The sequence below is a fragment of the Notolepis coatsorum genome, assembly GCF_963971535.1.
Source record: "Notolepis coatsorum genome assembly, contig: SCAFFOLD_2463, whole genome shotgun sequence".
In the NCBI taxonomy this organism is placed as follows: Eukaryota; Metazoa; Chordata; class Actinopteri; order Aulopiformes; family Paralepididae; genus Notolepis; species Notolepis coatsorum.
In genome coordinates this window covers 1-20,469 of record NW_028173346.1, presented here as the reverse complement: position 1 = coordinate 20,469, position 20,469 = coordinate 1, and the positions used below count along the sequence as shown (strand labels likewise).

General features: G+C 44.9%; 1 protein-coding gene across 1 annotated transcript; it reads right to left on the bottom strand.

Annotated features, from left to right (window-relative positions):
• Positions 1-1,659: 1,659 nt before the first annotated feature.
• On the bottom strand, positions 1,660-18,531 carry LOC311247803 (uncharacterized protein; the record flags this gene model as incomplete). The annotated part of the gene is made up of 3 exons (XM_084338800.1): positions 1,660-1,852; positions 9,634-9,813; positions 18,412-18,531. Coding segments are annotated over 3 exons (493 nt in total), but the record flags the coding sequence as incomplete, so codon positions are not given.
• Between the last annotated feature and the right edge of the window lie 1,938 nt (positions 18,532-20,469).

The following is a 20,469-nucleotide window of genomic DNA, read 5'->3' as shown; positions in this document are numbered from 1 at the left end:
CAGAGAATCATAATTTTTTACGCTGTGCCTTCTTTTTATAGTTTTTTTCGTGTACAGCAGCACTTTGGATTGCCTCCGTGTATGAAATGTGCTTTATAAATAAATGTGACTTGACTTGACAGGAAGAGCATTGTGTGTGGCTGAAACAGAAGAGTTGTCACACTGTACAACACAGCATCACAGTGACTCAATTCAATAAAATTCAATTCAATTCAATTCAATTCAATTCAATTCAATTCAATTCAATTCACTCCACTCACAGCACACACATCCACACACACACTCACTTTAAACATACAACTCACTGCAGCACCCACTTTAACCACTTTAGTACACCTAAGCACACTTTATATTTATCGGTAAAGAATTTGCACTACAACCCATACCTCATTACACATTACTGTAAATTATATTGTACCTAAATTGTACCTCATCCCACTTCTGCTTTGCACTGTATAGTATATTGTATGGTGACTCAGTTACTTCTACTCTACATAGAGCATTGTATATATGTATATACTGAAATATTTTGTCTATGTACTTGACTTCTATTTTATACTTGCTATTAGGGATGCACCGAAAATTCGGCAAATGGCCAAAAATGGCCTTTCGGCTTTCGGCCGAAAGAGTTTTTTCACCGAAAATATATCACCGAAACAGAAGCAACCTGTAACCTAACGCGTGTTGTTGTGATGATGTCATCAAAACGTGGATTCATTACATGCGTGCTGTGAGCTCTTCAGTCCTGCGTGATACTCCTCTTGGGACTCGGGAGCAATGCATCTCCTCGGGAGTCGCGCTGTTTCTATGTAAACTCTGCGCGCAACGAGTCCAATAAATGCGTCTTTAACATACTTTATCCTTATTTACTATATGCCCGTTGCGGTTAATCACTGAGTGATCTAATATGCATATTATTCAAAGCGAGAGGGGGAGGGATTGTGTTTCTCACATTGACGCTGTCTGTCGCGTGTCTACTGTGCCAAAGTCATCTGGGGACTAGAAAGGTGCGCTCAGTAGAGCACAGATGTCCGCCTCTCTCTCTCTCTCTCTCTCTCTCTCTCTGATTGATTGATTGATTGATTGAAAACTTTATTAACAGATTGCAGAATGGGTACAATACAGTACAGCTCAATACACACAATTGTTAAGGGGATGCAGACCAGAGAAAGACTTTCGTCTTGTTTACATCAGGGTCCCCCATTTTCAATTCATCAGGACATATATGACATACACGACATACAGATAGACAGTACTGCTACATCTATACATTTATGACATACCAGATTTGCAAATACAGTACTGTTTGTGATACAAAAAGACCCATAATAGTGATTATTTATTATTTAAGTAAAGTTTTGCCATAATCATATATTTTTCCATAATCAGGTAGCTGAAAAACATTGGTAAAAAAAAAATTCTATTCTATGAATCATTTTCGGCCTTTCGGCTTTCGGTTTTCGGCCAACTGTTTCCTATGTTCGGTATCGGTTTCGGCCAAGAATTTCCCATTCGGTGCATCTCTACTTGCTATACTTATTTTATTATCTATTTTTGTCTAGCACAGTCTCTGGAGCGAAACAGAAAGAAGCATTTTGTATAAAAGTATTCTGTACTTCTGTATGACAACTAATAAAGAAACTTGAACTTGAAACCCACTCTGTGTAGAAAGGCTCTCCCGTGTCGCTGTCGGCCTGCTCCCAGTGCTCGGACATCATCATCGCTCTGCCTCTGGCGCCGCTGCGACTGGTGCCTCCGTTCTCCACGGCGCCGCCGTCCCCCACACTGGAGCCCCGGGGCCGGCCGGGGGAGCGGCGGAGGAGAGGGGCCCTGCCGACGCCTGCTGAGCCTCCTGTCAGGTGGAGAGAGAAGGAGCAGACGCTGGAATGAGATGCACTATCTGGAGGAGGGAGTCAAATGTATACTCTGTGAGGAACAGTGAGGCCCCCCTCACCTGTGAGGAACAGTGACCCCCCCTCACCTGTGAGAGATAGTGAGCCCCCCCCCCTCACCTGTGAGAGATAGTGAGCCCCCCCTTCACCTGTGAGAGATAGTGAGCCCCCCTTCACCTGTGAGAGATAGTGACGCGACACACGCGAGTGCTGTGATTGGCCCGCGTGGCCTTGAGCCTTTCTGCATTTACCTTGCTCTGGTGCGGAGAGGAGGGATCAGCAGAAAGGGACTGGAGTGGAACTATAAATGCTCAAAGCCCCGCAGCCTCCGCTGATAAAGACCCACGTGGACGTCTGAGTCTGCCCTTCAGTGAGAGACCCTGTGTGATCATAATTATTATCTGTAGAGACCTACGAGGGATCTAGTGTAACATCAGTGATGGCTGACAGCAAGGGGGGGGGGGCTCGTCCTCCAGCTCAGAGGAAGGGTGCGGAGCACGCGTTCCACACGACCGGCTGAACCAAAATAAGCATATTTTTGGACTGGCTGCCCTTGAGAGTGTTGGACGTGAGCGCGGGGGGGGGGGGGGGGGGGGGGGTGAGCCTGTGGGGGTGGGGGGTTTGAGCGTGGGGGGGGTTTGAGAGTGGGGGGGGAGGGGGGGGGGGGGTTGCCCTGACATGATTCTGCTACACGTACCAAGAGCTGCAGCAGATGACTCAGCGAAGGCCCAGGATCTCTGACACCTGACACACTGACACCCACCCACCCTGACTGACTCCACCCACCCTGACTGACTCCACCCACCCTGACTGACACCCACCCACCCTGACTGACTCCACCCACCCTGACTGACACCCACCCACCCTGACTGACTCCACCCACCCTGACTGACACCTGACACACTGACACCCACCCACCCTGACTGACTCCACCCACCCTGACTGACACCTGACACCCTGACTGACACCCTGACTGACTCCACCCACCCTGACTGACACCTGACACCCTGACTGACACCTGACACACTGACACCCCCCACCCTGACTGACTCCACCCACCCTGACTGACACCTGACACCCTGACTGACACCTGACACACTGACACCCCCCACCCTGACTGACACCTGACACCCTGACTGACACCCCCCACCCTGACTGACTCCACCCACCCTGACTGACACCTGACACCCTGACTGACACCTGACACACTGACACCCCCCACCCTGACTGACACCTGACACCCTGACACCCCCCACCCTGACTGACACCTGACACCCTGACACCACCCACCCTGACTGACTCCACCCACCCTGACTGACACTTGACTCCACCCACCCTGACTGACACCTGACTCCACCCACCCTGACTGACACCTGACTCCACCCACCCTGACTGACACCTGACTCCACCCACCCTGACTGACACCTCCCCCCCTGACTGACTCCACCCACCCTGACTGACACCTGACACCACCCACCCTGACTGACTCCACCGACCCGCCCAATCATCCATCCATCCATCCATCCATCCGACCATCCATCCATCCATCCGTCCATCCATCCGTCCATCCATTGTGGGGCGGCGTGGCTCAGGGGTAGAGCGGGTTGTCCAATGATCCAAGGGTTGGTGGTTCGAATCCCGCTCAAGCCCATGTCCATCCCACTGCCGTTGTGTCCTTGGGCAAGACACTTAACCTACTTGCCTCGTATGAATGTGTATGCATGTGAATGAATGTTGGTGGTGGTCGGAGGGGCCGTAGGCGTTGATTATTCGCCACGCTTCCGTGAGTCTACCTCAGGGCAGCTCTGGCTGCAATTGTAGCTTACCACCACCAGTATGACTGTGTATGAACGAATAATGGACTCTGTGAAGCGCTCTGGGTCTCATGAAGAGCGCTATATAAATCCAAGTCATTATTATTATTATTATTATTATCCATCCATCCATCCATCCATCCATCCATCCATCCATCCATCCATCCATCCATCCATCCCTCCGTCTGTCTGGTCCGCTCACCAATCACTATCGCGGGGGGGGGGGGGGGGGGGGGGCGACATTGGCTCAGGAGCTAGAGCGGTCGTCTGGTATAGTCGGAAGGTTCCCGGTTCGATTCCCGCTCCTCCCACAGGCAGTGTGGCGATGTGTCCTTGAGCAAGACACTTAACCCCTAATTGCTCCCGGTGCAGGTTGGCACCTTGCATGGTCGCCTCTGCCATCGGTGTGTGAGTGAATGGGTAAAATGTGAGGAACAAATTGGAAAGCGCTTTGGATAAAAGCTGCTATATAAATGCACCATTTACCATTTACTATCCTGCATCCCTGCCTGTTTATTCCTTCTATCCCAAATGGAATGTCTGCCCGTTTGTTTGCTTAGCTTCTTTATTTTCTTTTTTTTTATCCTCTTTTTCTCCGCCTGATTTTTTCTATTTTTCTCCCCATCCCAATTGAGTCGTTATGCCAATTCCCCCCCTCCCCTACCTGGTTGTTGTGCGCATGTTCCTCCTACTGGTCGGTACAAGGGAACCCTGAAGTCCACCACATGCTTCCTCCGACACATGTGGAGACAGCCAGTGGCTCTCTTTCCACCTGGCAGCGAGGACTCTCATTGGTGAAGCGTAACGCGTGGGAGGTCACGCTGCCTTCACCATTTCCTGCCTTTCGCTGAGCAGGCGCCCAGACCTGACCTGTAGGCGTCGCTGTCCACAACGCCAGATTAACACCCTCGACTTCCCTCCCGCTAACTCAGCCAAACGAGTTAGTATGACGATCGGCCCAAGCCGCAGGCAATGCTGACTCCGGGAGTCGAGACCGCAGCCTCTTGCATTGGTGACAAGCGCAATCTCCGCTACGCCATCCGACCGCCCGTTTGCTTAGCTTCTTAACCTCTTTGTCACACAGCTTATCTGTCTGCCTCTGTATCTCCATGCTTCTCTCTCTATATCTCTGTGCCACCCTGTCTGCCTTGTCCCTCTATATCTCTGTGCCACCCTGTCTGCCTTGTCTCTCTATATCTCTGTGCCACCCTGTCTGCCTTGTCTCCCTATAGCTCTGTGCCACCCTGTGTGCCTTGTCTCTCTATATCTCTGTGCCACCCTGTATGCCTTGTCTCCCTATAGCTCTGTGCCCCCTGTTTGCCTTGTCTCTCTATATCTCTGTGCAACCATGTCTGCCTTGTCTCTCTATATCTCTGTGCCACCATGTCTGCCTTGTCTCTCTATATCTCTGTGCCACCCTGTCTGCCTTCCTTGTCTCTCTACAGCTGTGTCACCCTGTCTGCCTGTCCTCTTACCTCTACGCCTGTTTGCCCGAGGGCATCCTGCCCCCCCTCCCCCTCCGAGGATCCAGGAATCAATGCAGCCATAGCCCCACAGAGAGTCTGGAGCATACTAATCGTGCTTATGATTGATTAAATTGGGTATCAAGAGACTGTAGCTATAGATAGACTGAGGGACAATGCAGTATTTAGCTGCTGACGACAGAACCCAACAAGATAGGATCACTATACTACTCTAAGGCTGAGACCACTTATCGATATATCGATAATTATCGATAACTGCGTTATATCGATAAGAGGCGTCACATATCGATATATTAGCATTTTTCTTTTTTATACTTTATACTATACTAAAATACTAGGTCTTGTGGCATGTTTTAGTTAAAACATCCCCATTTCATGTACATTCAGTTGAATTGCAACTCTGCACTGTGCATTCAATATGCAGCGCACTCCTCCATCACATCCAGAGACCACAGACTGTAAAACGAGAAGGATCACTGTGGTCGTTTTGAATGGGGAAATCTGTAACACTAAAGATGGCGGCAACAACAAAGAATTGCTGCAAAATAAACATAAATCTGTTTATACTAATATTATCGATATTATTTATCGATAATTTGGTCCCGATTTATCGATTCTTCCAAATGGCATATCGTCTCTCAGCCTTATACTACTACTCATACATCATGGGATATTCAGCTAGAAAAAAGGTGTCCTCTATTGATTTAATAACACTACATGGACGATTACTGGCCCATTACAATTCACACTTTCTGAAGGTGCCAGAGTAATAGTCTTCACCTCCCGCTGCCTACGTCGTGTGAATAACATCCTACAGGACCAGTACCACGCAGCACACCGTCTTTTCCAACTGCTGCCCTCTGGTCGAAGGTACAGATCCATCCAGTCTGGTACTAGCAGACTGACCAACAAGCCTCTATCCACGGGCTGTCAGGCTGCTCAACGATCAACTTATGTTATTACATCTTCAGGATATATAACGCTACTGTGATGGATTTATTTTAGCTACTGTGATGGATTTATTTTAGGTTATTCTAGTGTGCTTTGGATGTAATTTTGGTTTTCTCTGGTGAGCTGTCAATCACCAGACACCAGTTAATTGCCATGCGGCAGGGCAGGTGTGTGGGCTTGATTGCCACCTGATTGGTGTCAGGTGTGCAGTGCCTTTAAGTAGGTTTGATTGACTGTGTTCGAGTGTCCCAAGCTCATGCTTCTAGGGTTTTCTCTGTCTCTAGTCTAGTGCTATTGTTTTTCTTGTCGTTTTCAACTGCTAGGCAGTGGTGGTTATTTTGTTTTTTTTTCCCCCCAATTATTTTATACTGGTGTTTTCCTACAGTTTTTATTTTTATTAATTTTATTCTTGTGTTTTCCCCCCACCCTCTCTCATCGCTCAGTGGGGTAACTTTAAGATTCCCCTTTTTGTGTGCGTCTGCGTGTGTGTCCTACACCCCCCCCCCCCCCCCCCCCCCGCGCCCCAATCCTGACAGCTACGGGCTACAAAGCAACAGGAATTCATTCCTTTTCAATGGAAGTCGGCAACATATGCAACTACAGACAAGCGGCCGCCGTGACAGGTCCCAGCATGACAGGCGACAGCAGCTTCAAAGTGACGTCGAGATGAACCGTTTCTCACGCTCGAACGGCAGCAGCGAGGCAGAACTATAAATGTACAGACAATTATAGTTCCACTGAAAGAGACACAGACAGATCCCTGCAGCTTTTTCCAACTAATATTCTATTTAAATATCATAATATTATTGCCCGGGGATTAAGTTTAGCAGGTTGCTGTCATTCTTGGAGCATTTGACTGTAAAAAAAACGATTTATCACAATGAGAAAAGGTCGGGTTCGATTTTGATGTTAGTTAATGTTAAACATAATTCATGTTATGGCAAATATTTTATGGTTGTAATCTCATATAATACCTGCATATAATCCTTCTATATACCTACTTATACACCTGCATATAACCCCATATAACTCTGTATGATAGCATTTACATTAACACATTGAGTGCCACGCCCCTTTGACCATATATGGGCTAGAGTGCCAATAAGGAAGTCAATGGGAGGTCGGGGAAATTTGCGAAGGCTTAAACTATATCTTAAATTTGGCGGCTAGGTGGTGTAGTGGGCAAGGCACTCGCCACCAATGCAGGAGACGCTGGGTTCGAGCCCAGCTCTCCGCATTGCTATCAGCTTGGCTGGTCGTTCATACTAATACAATTGGCAGTATTAGGGGGTGGGAAGCTGATGGGTGGGGATCGGACGTTGTGGACAGCGACTCCTACAGGTCGGTTGGTGCGCCTGCACAGCAGAATCAGGAAGCGACGGGGGCGGCGTGTCCCTCCCACGCAGACCACCGACGCTGAGAGATCGCGCTGTGCAGGTGAAAAGATGCGACGGCTGCTTCCTCGAGTACCGGAGGGGACACGTGATGTAAGGCTTCGTCCACATTGCAGCCGGCTTGTGGGAGGCATGGTCTAACAGCGTTCGAGACAGGGGAGGGTAGAATTGGACGATACGAAATCGCTTATCAATGACTTGCTTGCAGTCAACATGTACGAAACGGATTGTTTTTTCATTGGTACATTTCCATTTTATACCGTTTTGAATATGAGTATAGTTTTGGAGAGTTCTAGTAATTCCAGAGAAATTCCGCGATAATAGCTCTTTAGTGGAATACACAAAACACGTTGTAATTTTTCGGCTGATTTATGAATCGTTTTCAAATAAACGCTAGATTATCGATAGTATATGTGTACTTATGCACGCTAGAGAAGCTGGTCAGCGCTAACGTCATACACACACACACACACAGACACGCTGCAATGGCTGAGAAAAAAACATCTGATTAACCCAATACTGGTAAAATAGAGTCCTTACATCACATCAGATGTTCTGCAAAAGGATTAATCCAATTCCTGATCGCCATTCCAAATATTGATCGCGTTTATTGATCCAAGGTTATAGTCCAAAACACATAATCGAAAGCTGCTCCCAGCCTCCCCAGTGAATGTGGTAACAGATACTGCTTGCCAGAGAAGGGTAAACCCCGGACCGGACTTTTTTTCTGATGCACATGCCCACCCAATCCAATCCAATGATGTGCAATACCATCCGGGAGACGATAGGCGGCGGTATTTGCCCTTTTCGAGCTCAGACCCATTCCCAATGATAACGTCAGGCTGGATAGATGAAAAATGAATGGATATTGCTAATAAAATAAATAACGATTAAAAAACGAGAAAACTCGTCATTGGCACTCAACGCATGGCGAGTTAACACGACTAATCTCGTCGTTGGCACTCAATGTGTTAATGCTGTATATACTGTATACATATATTTATTCTTACAGTATGTATATCTATCCACTGTACATACCTGTATATAATCATTTTTACATATCTGTAGATAGATACTATATCTATTTCTGTACATATCCCTAACCTACTAGTTATGCTGCTGGCCAGTATGACTTACTACCATAGTGTCGTTATACCTGTATCACTGTACATATTAATACCACAACTCTGTACATACATCTGATTAGCGCTATTACTCATAATTATAGTAGTACTAATTATATTTTATACCTGTACATTGTATATTACTATTGCACTTTACTGTGACATTTTCACTCTGGTTGGATGCCAAACTTCTTTTCATTGTACTGTAGGCTACTTGTGCTGTATAGACCACTGCACTTCCACGTTACATTGAGCTCATGGAGGAGAGAGAGCGGGGGGGGGGGGGGGGGGGGGGGGGGGTGAATTAATGTGGATGAGAGCCTTGACATTAAGTGGTTATAGCTATGGCTGTGGGGGTGCTGGAGACAAGATCCAATAGACTTTTATACACCTGAGTCTCCTGAACACGGCGCGACCAATTCCAAGTCGATTTTCCCCGGCCGAGCTATAGTCACCTTTACGCACCTACTCCCGAACTACGCATGATGCACAGATTGCCCACAGAGTCTAGGTTCATCAATCTGCAGATGCATAGTTCGGGAGTAGGTGCGTAAAAGTGACTATAGCTTGGCCGAGAAAGTGTCGATCGACTTGGAATTGGTCGCGCCGTGTTCAGGAGACTCAGGCGTATAAAAGACTATTGGATCATGTCTCCAGCAACCCCCCCCCCCCCCCCACAGTCGTAGCTACATCCACTTAATGTCAAGGCTCTCATCCACATTCATTCATTTTCTCCCCCCGCTCTCTCCCCCATGATTTAAGAATCGCGGGAAGTGTTGCGTGGTGGCCTATAATGACAACAATAGAATAGAATATAATAACATAGTAGGATTTCTCTTCCACTAGTAATCACTGATTAACGACCACGGCGCATCAAGCAGCACTCTGAGAGGGACGACTCTGAACACCCCATTAGACTAAACTGACCCATCAATCACCCGATCAGCTAAGAGGGGGGGGGGGGTTCTACTTGCCTGACAGGCCGGAGTCTTCCTCGCTGTTCCAGGCCTCCTCCTCCTCCACCGCCTTCTCCAGGTTGCTGAGTGATTTGCTGCGTGTGCGGAAGTTCCTGAGCAGGTTGCGGTGCTCCTGGTAGGTGATGGGAGGACTCTCTGGTCCTATGTGAACCGGTCGAGGGGTGCCGTAGTAGTTACCTGAGACATAACGCGGTGAGGAGGTCATGACATGTTCATGAGGAGGAGGTCCTTTGTCCCCACTGCCATCAGACTGTACAACAGCGCAATATAGTGCGGGGGACCTTGACCTCTGACCTGTTCCCTGTTCCCCACACACCTGTTTTTACACCTGTTTTTAACACCTGTTTTTTTTACACCTGTTTTTACACCTGTTTTTATACACCGGTTTTTATACACATGTTTTTATACACATGTTTTTACACACATGTTTTATACACCTGCTTTTATCTCATCACGCTCTTATTGATATTGATAGATATGTTTTAGTTGAATTTTATCATGGGCTTATTTTTTATTCATGATGCAGACATAACGTGAAACTGAATGTGAACTGTCAACGTCTGTATACTGTGTGAGCTGTGAGATACCCTGAATTTCCCCAAGGGGATTAATAAAGTTATGTTATGGTTGTAACCGACCCCAATCGCACAACACAAGACAGGTATGAGAGTAAGCCAAAACAGGGCAAATATTTATTATAGAACAAAAAGCGGCACAGTCCCTTTAAGGGAAAACACAAAAACACTAGAGTCAAGGAAAACTGGAAAATGCGGTACTGTGCCTTTAAGAGGCGAACAGGCTAAGGGACTAAGGCTAAGGGCCAGGGCTAAGGACCAGGGCTAAGTGTCAGGGCCAGGACCAGGGGCACTGGAGAGGGGGACAGGGACAGAGGCCCGGAGAGGCGGGCTGGAGACAGGGACAGAGAACAGGGTTAAGGCCTTGGACAGGGCGATGGCCAGAGCTGCTTACAGGGATGAGGACAGGGGTTTCCGACGGCGGAGGCCTGGCACGGGGACAGGGGCCCGACGGCGGAGGCCTGGCACGGAGATCCTCTTCGTCCCTACTCGGATGCTGCAGACGGGCAGCGCAGAACAAAGGGGGGTCCCAGGGGACCGGGATGGGAACACGCCGTCCTCCCGTGGAAAACTAGGGAGCGACGACGAGCCTGGGTCCAAGGGGAACGGGATGGGCACACGCCGTCCTCCCGTGGAATACTAGGGAGCGACGACGAGCCTGGGTCCAAGGGGAACGGGATGGGCACACGCCGTCCTCCCGTGGAATACTAGGGAGCGACGACGAGCCTCACCCCAGGAACGAGGATCACGAAGAGACGCCTTCCTCCCGTGGAATCGGGAGCGATGACGAGCCGGCTTGACGTCTGGAGTGGGAACACTGGAAAACCTCCCGTAGAGAATTAGAGAGCGAAGACGGTGTCCCACTCCAGGCAAATGGCGACAGGTGGTGATGGCTGGGCCGTCGTCTCACGCCGGAGACGCGGCAGGTGATGGTAACGTACAGAATGGTAACGTACAGAACTCCATGAACACAGACACAGATACAGAACACAGAACACGCCAACTTTTTGGGGAAATTATCTTATTTGCCATGGAGATGCCGTGGAGAAATAAAAAAAGATTATTAGACATTTTCGTTTTCTAAGCAGATGTAATACATTTTTGTTTCTCCACGTGGTAAATACACAGGTTACAATATGTTTACAGGAAAGATTTGTATTTGGAGTGTATTTGGAGTGAATGTACTTTAAGTATCTAAAGTAAAAGTTTGCATTCTATATGACGTGTGTGTTCCAGTGCTTGGGAGCATTCAATCCTCGATCCATTGACCTCTACAGGTTATGTTAAAGTGGTATGTGGTCCAGTTGTGCTGCTCTGATTAAAGGTTATGTTAAAGTGGTATGTGGTCCAGTTATGCTGCTTTGATTAAAGGTTATGTTAAAGTGGTATGTGGTCCAGTTATGCTGCTCTGATTAAAGGTTATGTTAAAGTGGTATGTGGTCCAGTTATGCTGCTCTAATTAAAGGTGATGTTAAAGTGGTATGTGGTCCAGTTATGCTGCTCTGATTAAAGGTTATGTTAAAGTGGTATGTGGTCCAGTTATGCTGCTCTGATTAAAGGTTATGTTAAAGTGGTATGTGGTCCAGTTATGCTGCTCTGATTAAAGGTTATGTTAAAGTGGTATGTGGTCCAGTTATGCTGCTCTGATTAAAGGTTATGTTAAAGTGGTATGTGTTCGTGTTATGCTGCTCTAATTAAAGGTGATGTTAAAGTGGTATGTGGTCCAGTTGTGCTGCTCTGATGAAAGGTTATGTTAAAGTGGTATGTGGTCCAGTTATGCTGCTTTGATTAAAGGTTATGTTAAAGTGGTATGTGGTCCAGTTATGCTGCTCTGATTAAAGGTTATGTTAAAGTGGTATGTGGTCCAGTTATGCTGCTTTGATTAAAGGTTATGTTAAAGTGGTATGTGGTCCAGTTATGCTGCTCTGATTAAAGGTTATGTTAAAGTGGTATGTGGTCCAGTTATGCTGCTCTAATTAAAGGTTATGTTAAAGTGGTATGTAGTCCAGTTATGCTGCTCTGATTAAAGGTTATGTTAAAGTGGTATGTGGTCCAGTTATTCTGCTTTGATTAAAGGTTATGTTAAAGTGGTATGTGGTCCAGTTATGCTGCTCTGATTAAAGGTTATGTTAAAGTGGTATGTGTTCGTGTTATGCTGCTCTAATTAAAGGTTATGTTAAAGTGGTATGTGGTCCAGTTATGCTGCTCTAATTAAAGGTTATGTTAAAGTGGTATGTAGTCCAGTTATGCTGCTCTGATTAAAGGCTATGTTAAAGTGGTATGTGGTCCAGTTATGCTACTCTGATTAAAGGTTATGTTAAAGTGGTATGTGGTCCAGTTATGCTGCTCTGTTTACATCCTCTTGAAGTTGACAGGAAAGTATATAATCTTCATACATCTTTGCCATGTTTTCTATGCAAAATATTTGTCTTAAAGGTAACTAGTAACCCATGGGTTCAGATAAATGTAGAGGAGTACATGTATGTAAATGTTAATGTAAAATGGAGTAAAAAGTACAATATTTCCTTTGAAATGTAGTGGAATAAAAGTATAAAGTTCCCTAAAATGAAAATGCTCACGTAAAGTACAGTACAAGTAGCTTGAAATTCATACTTAAGTACAGTACTTGAGTAAAAATACGATTGTAATGACTATATTATACAGCGACCTGCATTGTGTGAACTGTGTGATTGATTGATTGATTGAAAATTTTATTAACAGATTGCAGAATGGGTACAATACAGTACAGCTCAATACACACAATTGTTAAGGGGATGCAGACCAGAGAAAGACTTTCGTCTTGTTTACATCACGGTGGGGTGGGGGGGGGGGGGGGGGTAACTGTGCATTGGATTATCGACGAAACCTTACTTGGTCCCAAGAAGAGGGTCTTGTGTATTAATGGGTTAGGACATTTACTCTGTGTGTTTATTTATTTGTTTATTTAAACAGATCCCCATTAGCTGATGCCTTAGCGGCAGCTAGTCTTCCTGGGGTCCAACAACATAGTACATATACACAAGATAACATACACCTATAGAACATAAGAAAAGCATATATTACAAAGAAAATGAATCATAGAATAGAAAAAAACATGTATCATAGAATAAAAAGAAATGTAAAACAGGAGATGAAAAACAAGAGATAAAATCCAGTTAGAACCAAATAAAACAATTTATCAGGGTGTGCATGTATTCAAGCTGTGCTGTATCATAAATTGAAAATGGGGGACCCCGATGTAAACAAGACGAAAGTCCCCCTCCAGTCCGCATCCCCCCAACAACCGTGCACACCGAGCCGCACCGTATCACAGATATACACATACAAATATAAAACATTAATAATTAAGTGTAAATCATTCATATGTCACATACATAATCAATAGAAAATAAAACAATAGGTCATAGGTGAATCCATTTCACCATACCTTTAAAAATAAAACACAAAGTTTGGATAACATGGCTGCAGCTACACTCATGCATGACATATATTGATTTCCTTCCGGATTATGGCTCCTTTACGTTTGTGTGAATGTGTTATTATTACTATTGTGGGCATCACATGCCAAGTATATGTGTGAACCTGATCACGTACAATGTACAGCGTTCCCACAGACATTGCACAATTAAATTCAAGGACTTTTAAGTACTTTTCCAAGCACTATTTTTCATTTTCAAGGATGTCACTCGAAGGATACAACTTTTAAATGGTGTTTTTTTAAGCATCTTCTTGGCCCACTTGCCAGCTAGAGCAATATCCTGTTCCATTCGACGGGGTCGGTACCGACCCCTTTTGACATTATAATCATATAGGCATATTTTTATGAATGATGAAAATAATTTGTGATTTTAAAATCAACCGTTTTCAAGTATTAACATCACCACTATGTCACAAATGCATGTAGAATGTAAAACGTTAGGTTGGCAATAGTTTAGCAATAGGTTAAAAGTGTACTGTTTTAAGTTTTCGATATGCAATCGCCTATCTGACCCGGAACCGGAAATGGAAATGTTGAACCATGGGAATTGTAGTTTTCATGTAGATCCATAGCTATCGGCCAGCGTTGACATTTCTCCGATCTACACTTCCTGTCACATACTATGGTGGTTCAAAGTTTAGCGTTCTGAATGAATCATATCAATAATTGTTATGATTCGCGATAATAAGCTACAAAAGGTAAAGTTTTTGACAAATATTGAAACGCAGTCAGTTTCTCCTCACTATTGTTACCATGTAGGAACAGTTAGATCTGAAATTAGTTTCAAAATGGTTACACTGTGGGGGAAATAAAAAAGTACAGTCGATTACAGTAAATATCAGTATCTGTTATTATGCACGCCTGGTGATACTATATCCAAATTGAACTCGGCCATTTGAAAGATACTATATATATATATATATATATATATATATATATATATATATATATATTTATATATTTATATATATATATATATAAATGTGCGAATTGGCTATAATAAGGTAATGTATAAGCATATATTCTATATTCTATAATAATATTTCAAATTGCATTGGTCCGGATGGGAGAATTCAGTACTGTATATACAGAACCTTCAGTTTTATCATCTTCCCTTTATTAATTTCCTTAGATCTTTTGTACACGTGATCTCAAGAGGGTACTGAATGAGTTCAGTGGTAGTTTTTTAAGTTTGGTCATTATTATCATGGTGTTATTCACTGTCAAAGATGAAAAGAAAAATCATAATTCATATTTTCCTTTGTTTCATCACAATTTAAGCAAGCCTAGTAATAGACACAATATTTCTGACACTGAGAATACATTCACTGAGGTCCATAGATATACTATAGATACCAAGAATATGCAAATAGCCCTTGTAGAAGTGGAGCAATATTCCATTTACCTAGGTATACATTTTATGCAGATTTTCACCTGGGGTGGAACAGGCTAGAGCATCACACGCAAAGACGAAATGAGGAAAAGCAGTTGTAGCGTGCGAGACAGCGACTCGTCAGATTTGTTTAAAACAGAAAAAAATAAATGTCTTGATTCAGAACAATTTTATCAAGGATGAACAAAACATCCAATGTGAATGGTTGATTTTAATTTCAAGGACTTTTTAACCCATTCAGTGCCAACCACGAGTATAGTCGGGTTAACTCGCCATCGCTTGCGTGCCAATCATGAGTATAGTCAGGTTTTATTCGTTATTTCTTTTATTAGCGATATCCATACATTTTTCATCCATCCAGCCTTACGTTATCATTTGGAATGGGTCTGAGCTCGCAAAGGGCAAATACCGCCGCCTATCGTCTCCCGGATTGTATTGCACATCATTGGATTGGCTGGGACTGTGCATCAAAAAAATAAGTCCGGTCCAGGTTTTACTTCTCGGGCATGCAGCTGGATACTATTGCATTGAGTCCCCCCACTGGGAGCATCGTGGATTATGTGTTTTGGACTATAACGTTGGATCAATGGACGCGATCGATATTTGGAATGGCGATCAGGAATTGGATTCATCTTTTTGCATGACATCAGATGTGAGGTAAGGCCTTTATGTTACGAATCTTGGGGTAATCAGATGTTCCGCCATCGGAGCACCATGTGTGTGTGTGTGAGGTTCGCGCCGACCAAAGTACGGAGAAGCGATTTTTCAGACCCCGCTTCTCTTCGTGCATGAGGACACATATACTATCGATAATCTAGCGTTTATTTGAAAACGATTCATAAATCAGCCGAAAAATTACAACGTGTTTTGTGTATTCCACTAAAGGGCTATTATCGTGTCTTTCTCTGGAATTACTAGAAATCTCCAAAACTATACTCGTATTCAAAACGGTATAAAACGGAAATGTACAGATGAAAAAACAATCCGTTTCATACATGTTGACTGCAAGCAAGTCATTGATAAGCGACGGGTGTATTAGACCCATAGCCATAATTTAAGATATAGTTTAAGCGTTCGCAAATATCCCCGTCCTCCCATTGACTAAAGCGCTGGCATACAAGCCCTAATTTGGTCATATGGGCGTGGCTCTGAATGCGTTAAGCACCTTGTTAAAAAAAGTGGCTGTTTTCAAGGAATTCCAGGCCTTTAAATCAAGCACTTTAAGCACTTCAAGGACCTTGTGCGAACCCTGAATATATTGTCTGAGGGGGGGGGGGGGGGAATTATAATGTAAGCAATCCACTCTCATAAATCTAAAGGTACTCAGTACACAGCCTACAGTCCCTAGTGCACACAGGCCATTACAGATGTCATATTTGAAATGAACTCACAGGATAAAAAGGGTTGAGCATGAAAGCACAGAGTAGCTTAAGACTCATTCCTGATGATGTGTTTTAGCACGTGACTCACATCTCTATACGACCTAAGAGTATAAATGCATTATCATCCTCTGCCAGTGGATCAGTGAAATACATACATCTATTCTGCCCATATCGTCGGCCCTCTCCATCTGTTCTGGCCGCTAAAGAGCAAATCCAATTACTTCCATCTCTCGCTGTGGTTCATGGAGATGGAGATGATGAGGGGAAAACGTTAGTTGGAAACTAGGCGAGGTTTACCAGCCGGCGTTGTTTACCGCAGCTTCCGTACGGGCTATATACCGGCGGGGCTATAGAGTATAGACGCTTGTGCCGATTCTCTTGATTGCATCGCTGTCGCAGTAGTGTGTCCGTCAATGTCACCGCGTGAAGGCAAGGTGAGGGTGACATTTATTGCTCTCATTAAACGCTTATGAATTATGGATGCTAATCTGTGGGAGGCTTCTCTTTTTTAATCAGAGACAGCACTTTAACCCTCTGTGGGGACGCAGGAGTCAGCAGGTCTGAGGAGACCGAGGCAACACCTGATGCCATTAATATGCACGTCCCCTCCGAGAGGCTCGGCGGCCAGTCGTTAGCCGAGTCGGCCTCATCCATCACGGGAGAGGAGGAAGTGCCATCGACGCTCGTGACTGGCAGAGAATGCCACTGGGGTTGGGTTAGGTGTTTAATATGTAACTAAAGTAACTGAACGTACTGTAAGAGATTAGGCTACTACTATAAGGGCTGTTTCAACTGAACTTGAGTGGTTTTTAAGGATGCCACCTAATTCTTTTGCCACTTAAACAGAAATCTCTCGTGTGTGTGTCTGTGTGTCTGTCTGTGTATCTGTGTCTGTGTGTGTGTCTGTGTGTGTGTCTGTCTGTGTGTCTGTGTGTGTGTCTGTGTGTGTGTCTGTGTGTCTGTCTGTGTATCTGTGTCTGTGTGTGTGTCTGTCTGTGTGTCTGTCTGTGTGTCTGTGTGTGTGTCTGTCTGTGTGTCAGTGTGTGTGTGTGTGTGTGTGTGTGCGTGCGTGCGTGCGTGCGTGCGTCTGTGTGTGTGTGTGTGTCTGTGCGTATGTCTGTGCGTGTGTGTGTGTGTGCGTGCGTGCGTGCGTGCATGCGTCTGTGTGTGTGTGTGTCTGTGTGTATGTCTGTGTGTGTGTGTGTGTCTGTGCGTATGTCTGTGCGTGTGTGTGTGTGTGCGTGCGTGCGTGCGTGCGTGCATGCGTCTGTGTGTGTGTGTGTCTGTGTGTATGTCTGTGTGTGTGTGTGTCTGTGCGTATGTCTGTGCGTGTGTGTGTGTGCGTGCGTGCGTGCGTGCGTGCGTGTCTGCAGCATATATCTGGTTATTGCTGCGGCAACAATGCTCTTTAAGATGCGTTCTAAAAATAGAATTCCCTAAACAATTACTCGAGCACTACTTCGATGGCGCGAGTACTCGATCTTGGAAGACATCACTCGTGCCCTTCCCTGGCTACTATTAGCATAATTACTATAAAGCATAGCTGTCCGTGGGTTTGACTCGTCAGGCTCTATAGTCTAGAACTAGTTTAATTTCATTTCAAACCTTTATTTAAACTCGAAACTAAGGCAACTGAGGTTTCCCTCATTCACAGTCACGTCGAGTGTACATACAGAGTTAAGCAAAACATACAGAGTTAAGTACACAAAAAAGGCATATAAATCACATACAATCATAACAATTAGACAAGTAATAACAATCCATTAAAACATGTACAACCTCTCCAAAGAGGAGTACAGATAAGTACAGATAAGTACAGAAAGGTACAACAACAACAACAACAACAACAACAACAACAACAACAACAACAACAACAACAACAACAATAATGTTCACAAGTGTGTAATTATGATGTATGATCAGCATTGACTCCACCTGCTCTCTCACCTTTGAACTTGCCGCTTTCCAGCAGTGCTCCTGACTCCTCCAGAGAGAAGAACTCTTCTATGGAGACAAAGTTGTAGTCTACCCCTGAGATCTCTCCGTCCCGGGGGGGTCTGGTGGTGCCTGCGGGGGGGGGGGGGGGGGGGGGGGGGGGGGAACAGGAAAGGTCATTATCATACATCACACTGAAATATCACACTGAAATAACATACACAAGACGTGTAGTGAAATGAAGGAGACAGGTAGTGAAATGAAGGGGCCCCAGCCAGGATGTGTGGACCCCAGGAAGAGCAGCCGATGTTCTGCATCAGCTAATGGGGGATCCTAATAAAATCATGAAATCATAAATCATCCCGGGACATCACTCCCATAAAGAAAGGGATAATGGGATGCTGGTAGTGACTGGGATTTCTTTAGTGGGCGACGGGGGTCGATTCCATGTCAGAAAATGCACCCTACACACACAGGCAGAGATTCACGAGGATCTGGCACAGAGGCTAGCAATACTTCATGTTGGGGCATTTCTCGACATTATAGTCAACTCATTAGTATTGGACTCACGATAATCTTATGTCCAAGATGAGGAGCTGTGGCCTATATACAGTCAAAGCCACCCAATATGAGAACATAACAACGTTTTTTAGCCATATTTTAGCTAAAGGCCCTTTCAATAACATATAAACCCATGAAAGATTTAGAGCACCATCACCGTCATCATATAGATGGAGGGACATAGATGATCAATTACAGTAACATAATGACTCAAAATGGATGCTCGTCAGAGGAATATCAGAGGAAGCCTCCTGCACCAGCACGCGTGCACCAGCATTTAAAGGTGCTTTTTTGTTGTTGTTCAAATAAGTGGTCTACGTGTTCAAATAAGTGGTCTACGTGTTCAAATAAGTGGTCTACGTGTTCAAATAAGTGGTCTACGTGTTAAAATAAGTGGTCTACGCGTTAAAATAAGTGGTCTACGTGTTAAAATAAGTGGTCTACGTGTTAAAATAAGTGGTCTACGTGTTAAAATAAGTGGTCTACATGTTCAAATAAGTGGTCTACGCGTTTAAAATAAGTGGTCTACGTGTTAAAATAAGTGGTCTACGCGTTAAAATAAGTGGTCTACATGTTCAAATAAGTGGTCTACGCGTTAAAATAAGTGGTCTACATGTTCAAATAAGTGGTCTACGTGTTAAAATAAGTGGTCTACGCGTTAAAATAAGTGGTCTACGCGTTAAAATAAGTGGTCTACGTGTTAAAATAAGTGGTCTACGTGTTAAAATAAGTGGTCTACGTGTTAAAATAAGTGGTCTACATGTTCAAATAAGTGGTCTACGCGTTAAAATAAGTGGTCTACGTGTTAAAATAAGTGGTCTACGTGTTAAAATAAGTGGTCTACATGTTAAAATAAGTGGTCTACGCGTTAAAATAAGTGGTCTACATGTTAAAATAAGTGGTCTACGTGTTAAAATAAGTGGTCTACGCGTTAAAATAAGTGGTCTACGTGTTAAAATAAGTGGTCTACATGTTCAAATAAGTGGTCTACGTGTTAAAATAAGTGGTCTACGTGTTAAAATAAGTGGTCTACGTGTTAAAATAAGTGGTCTACGTGTTAAAATAAGTGGTCTACAGGGCGGCTGGGTGGCGCAGCGGACAAGGCACTCGTCACCAACGCAAGAGACGCTGGTATCGAATCCAGCTGTCAGTGTTGCCTCCGGCTTGGCCGGCCGTCATACTGGCTCGATTGGCAGAGTCAGCGGGAGGGAAGCCGGTGGGTGGGTCTGGGTCGTTGTGGACAGCGACTCCTACAGTTCGGTCGGGGCGTCTGCACAGCGAGGGAAGGATCTAAGACAGGTAGTGTGACCTTCCACACGTTACACTCTCTCAGTGAGAGTCCGCGCTGCCAGGTGAAAAGAAGCGGTGGGCTGGGTACACATGTGTCGGAGGAAGCATGTGATAGTCTCCGCCCTCCCAGACCAGGAGACCAGGAAGGGGATTGGGAATTGGCATAACGACTACATTGGGAAGGGAGAAAAACGGCAAAAGAAGGAGGAAAAAGATAAT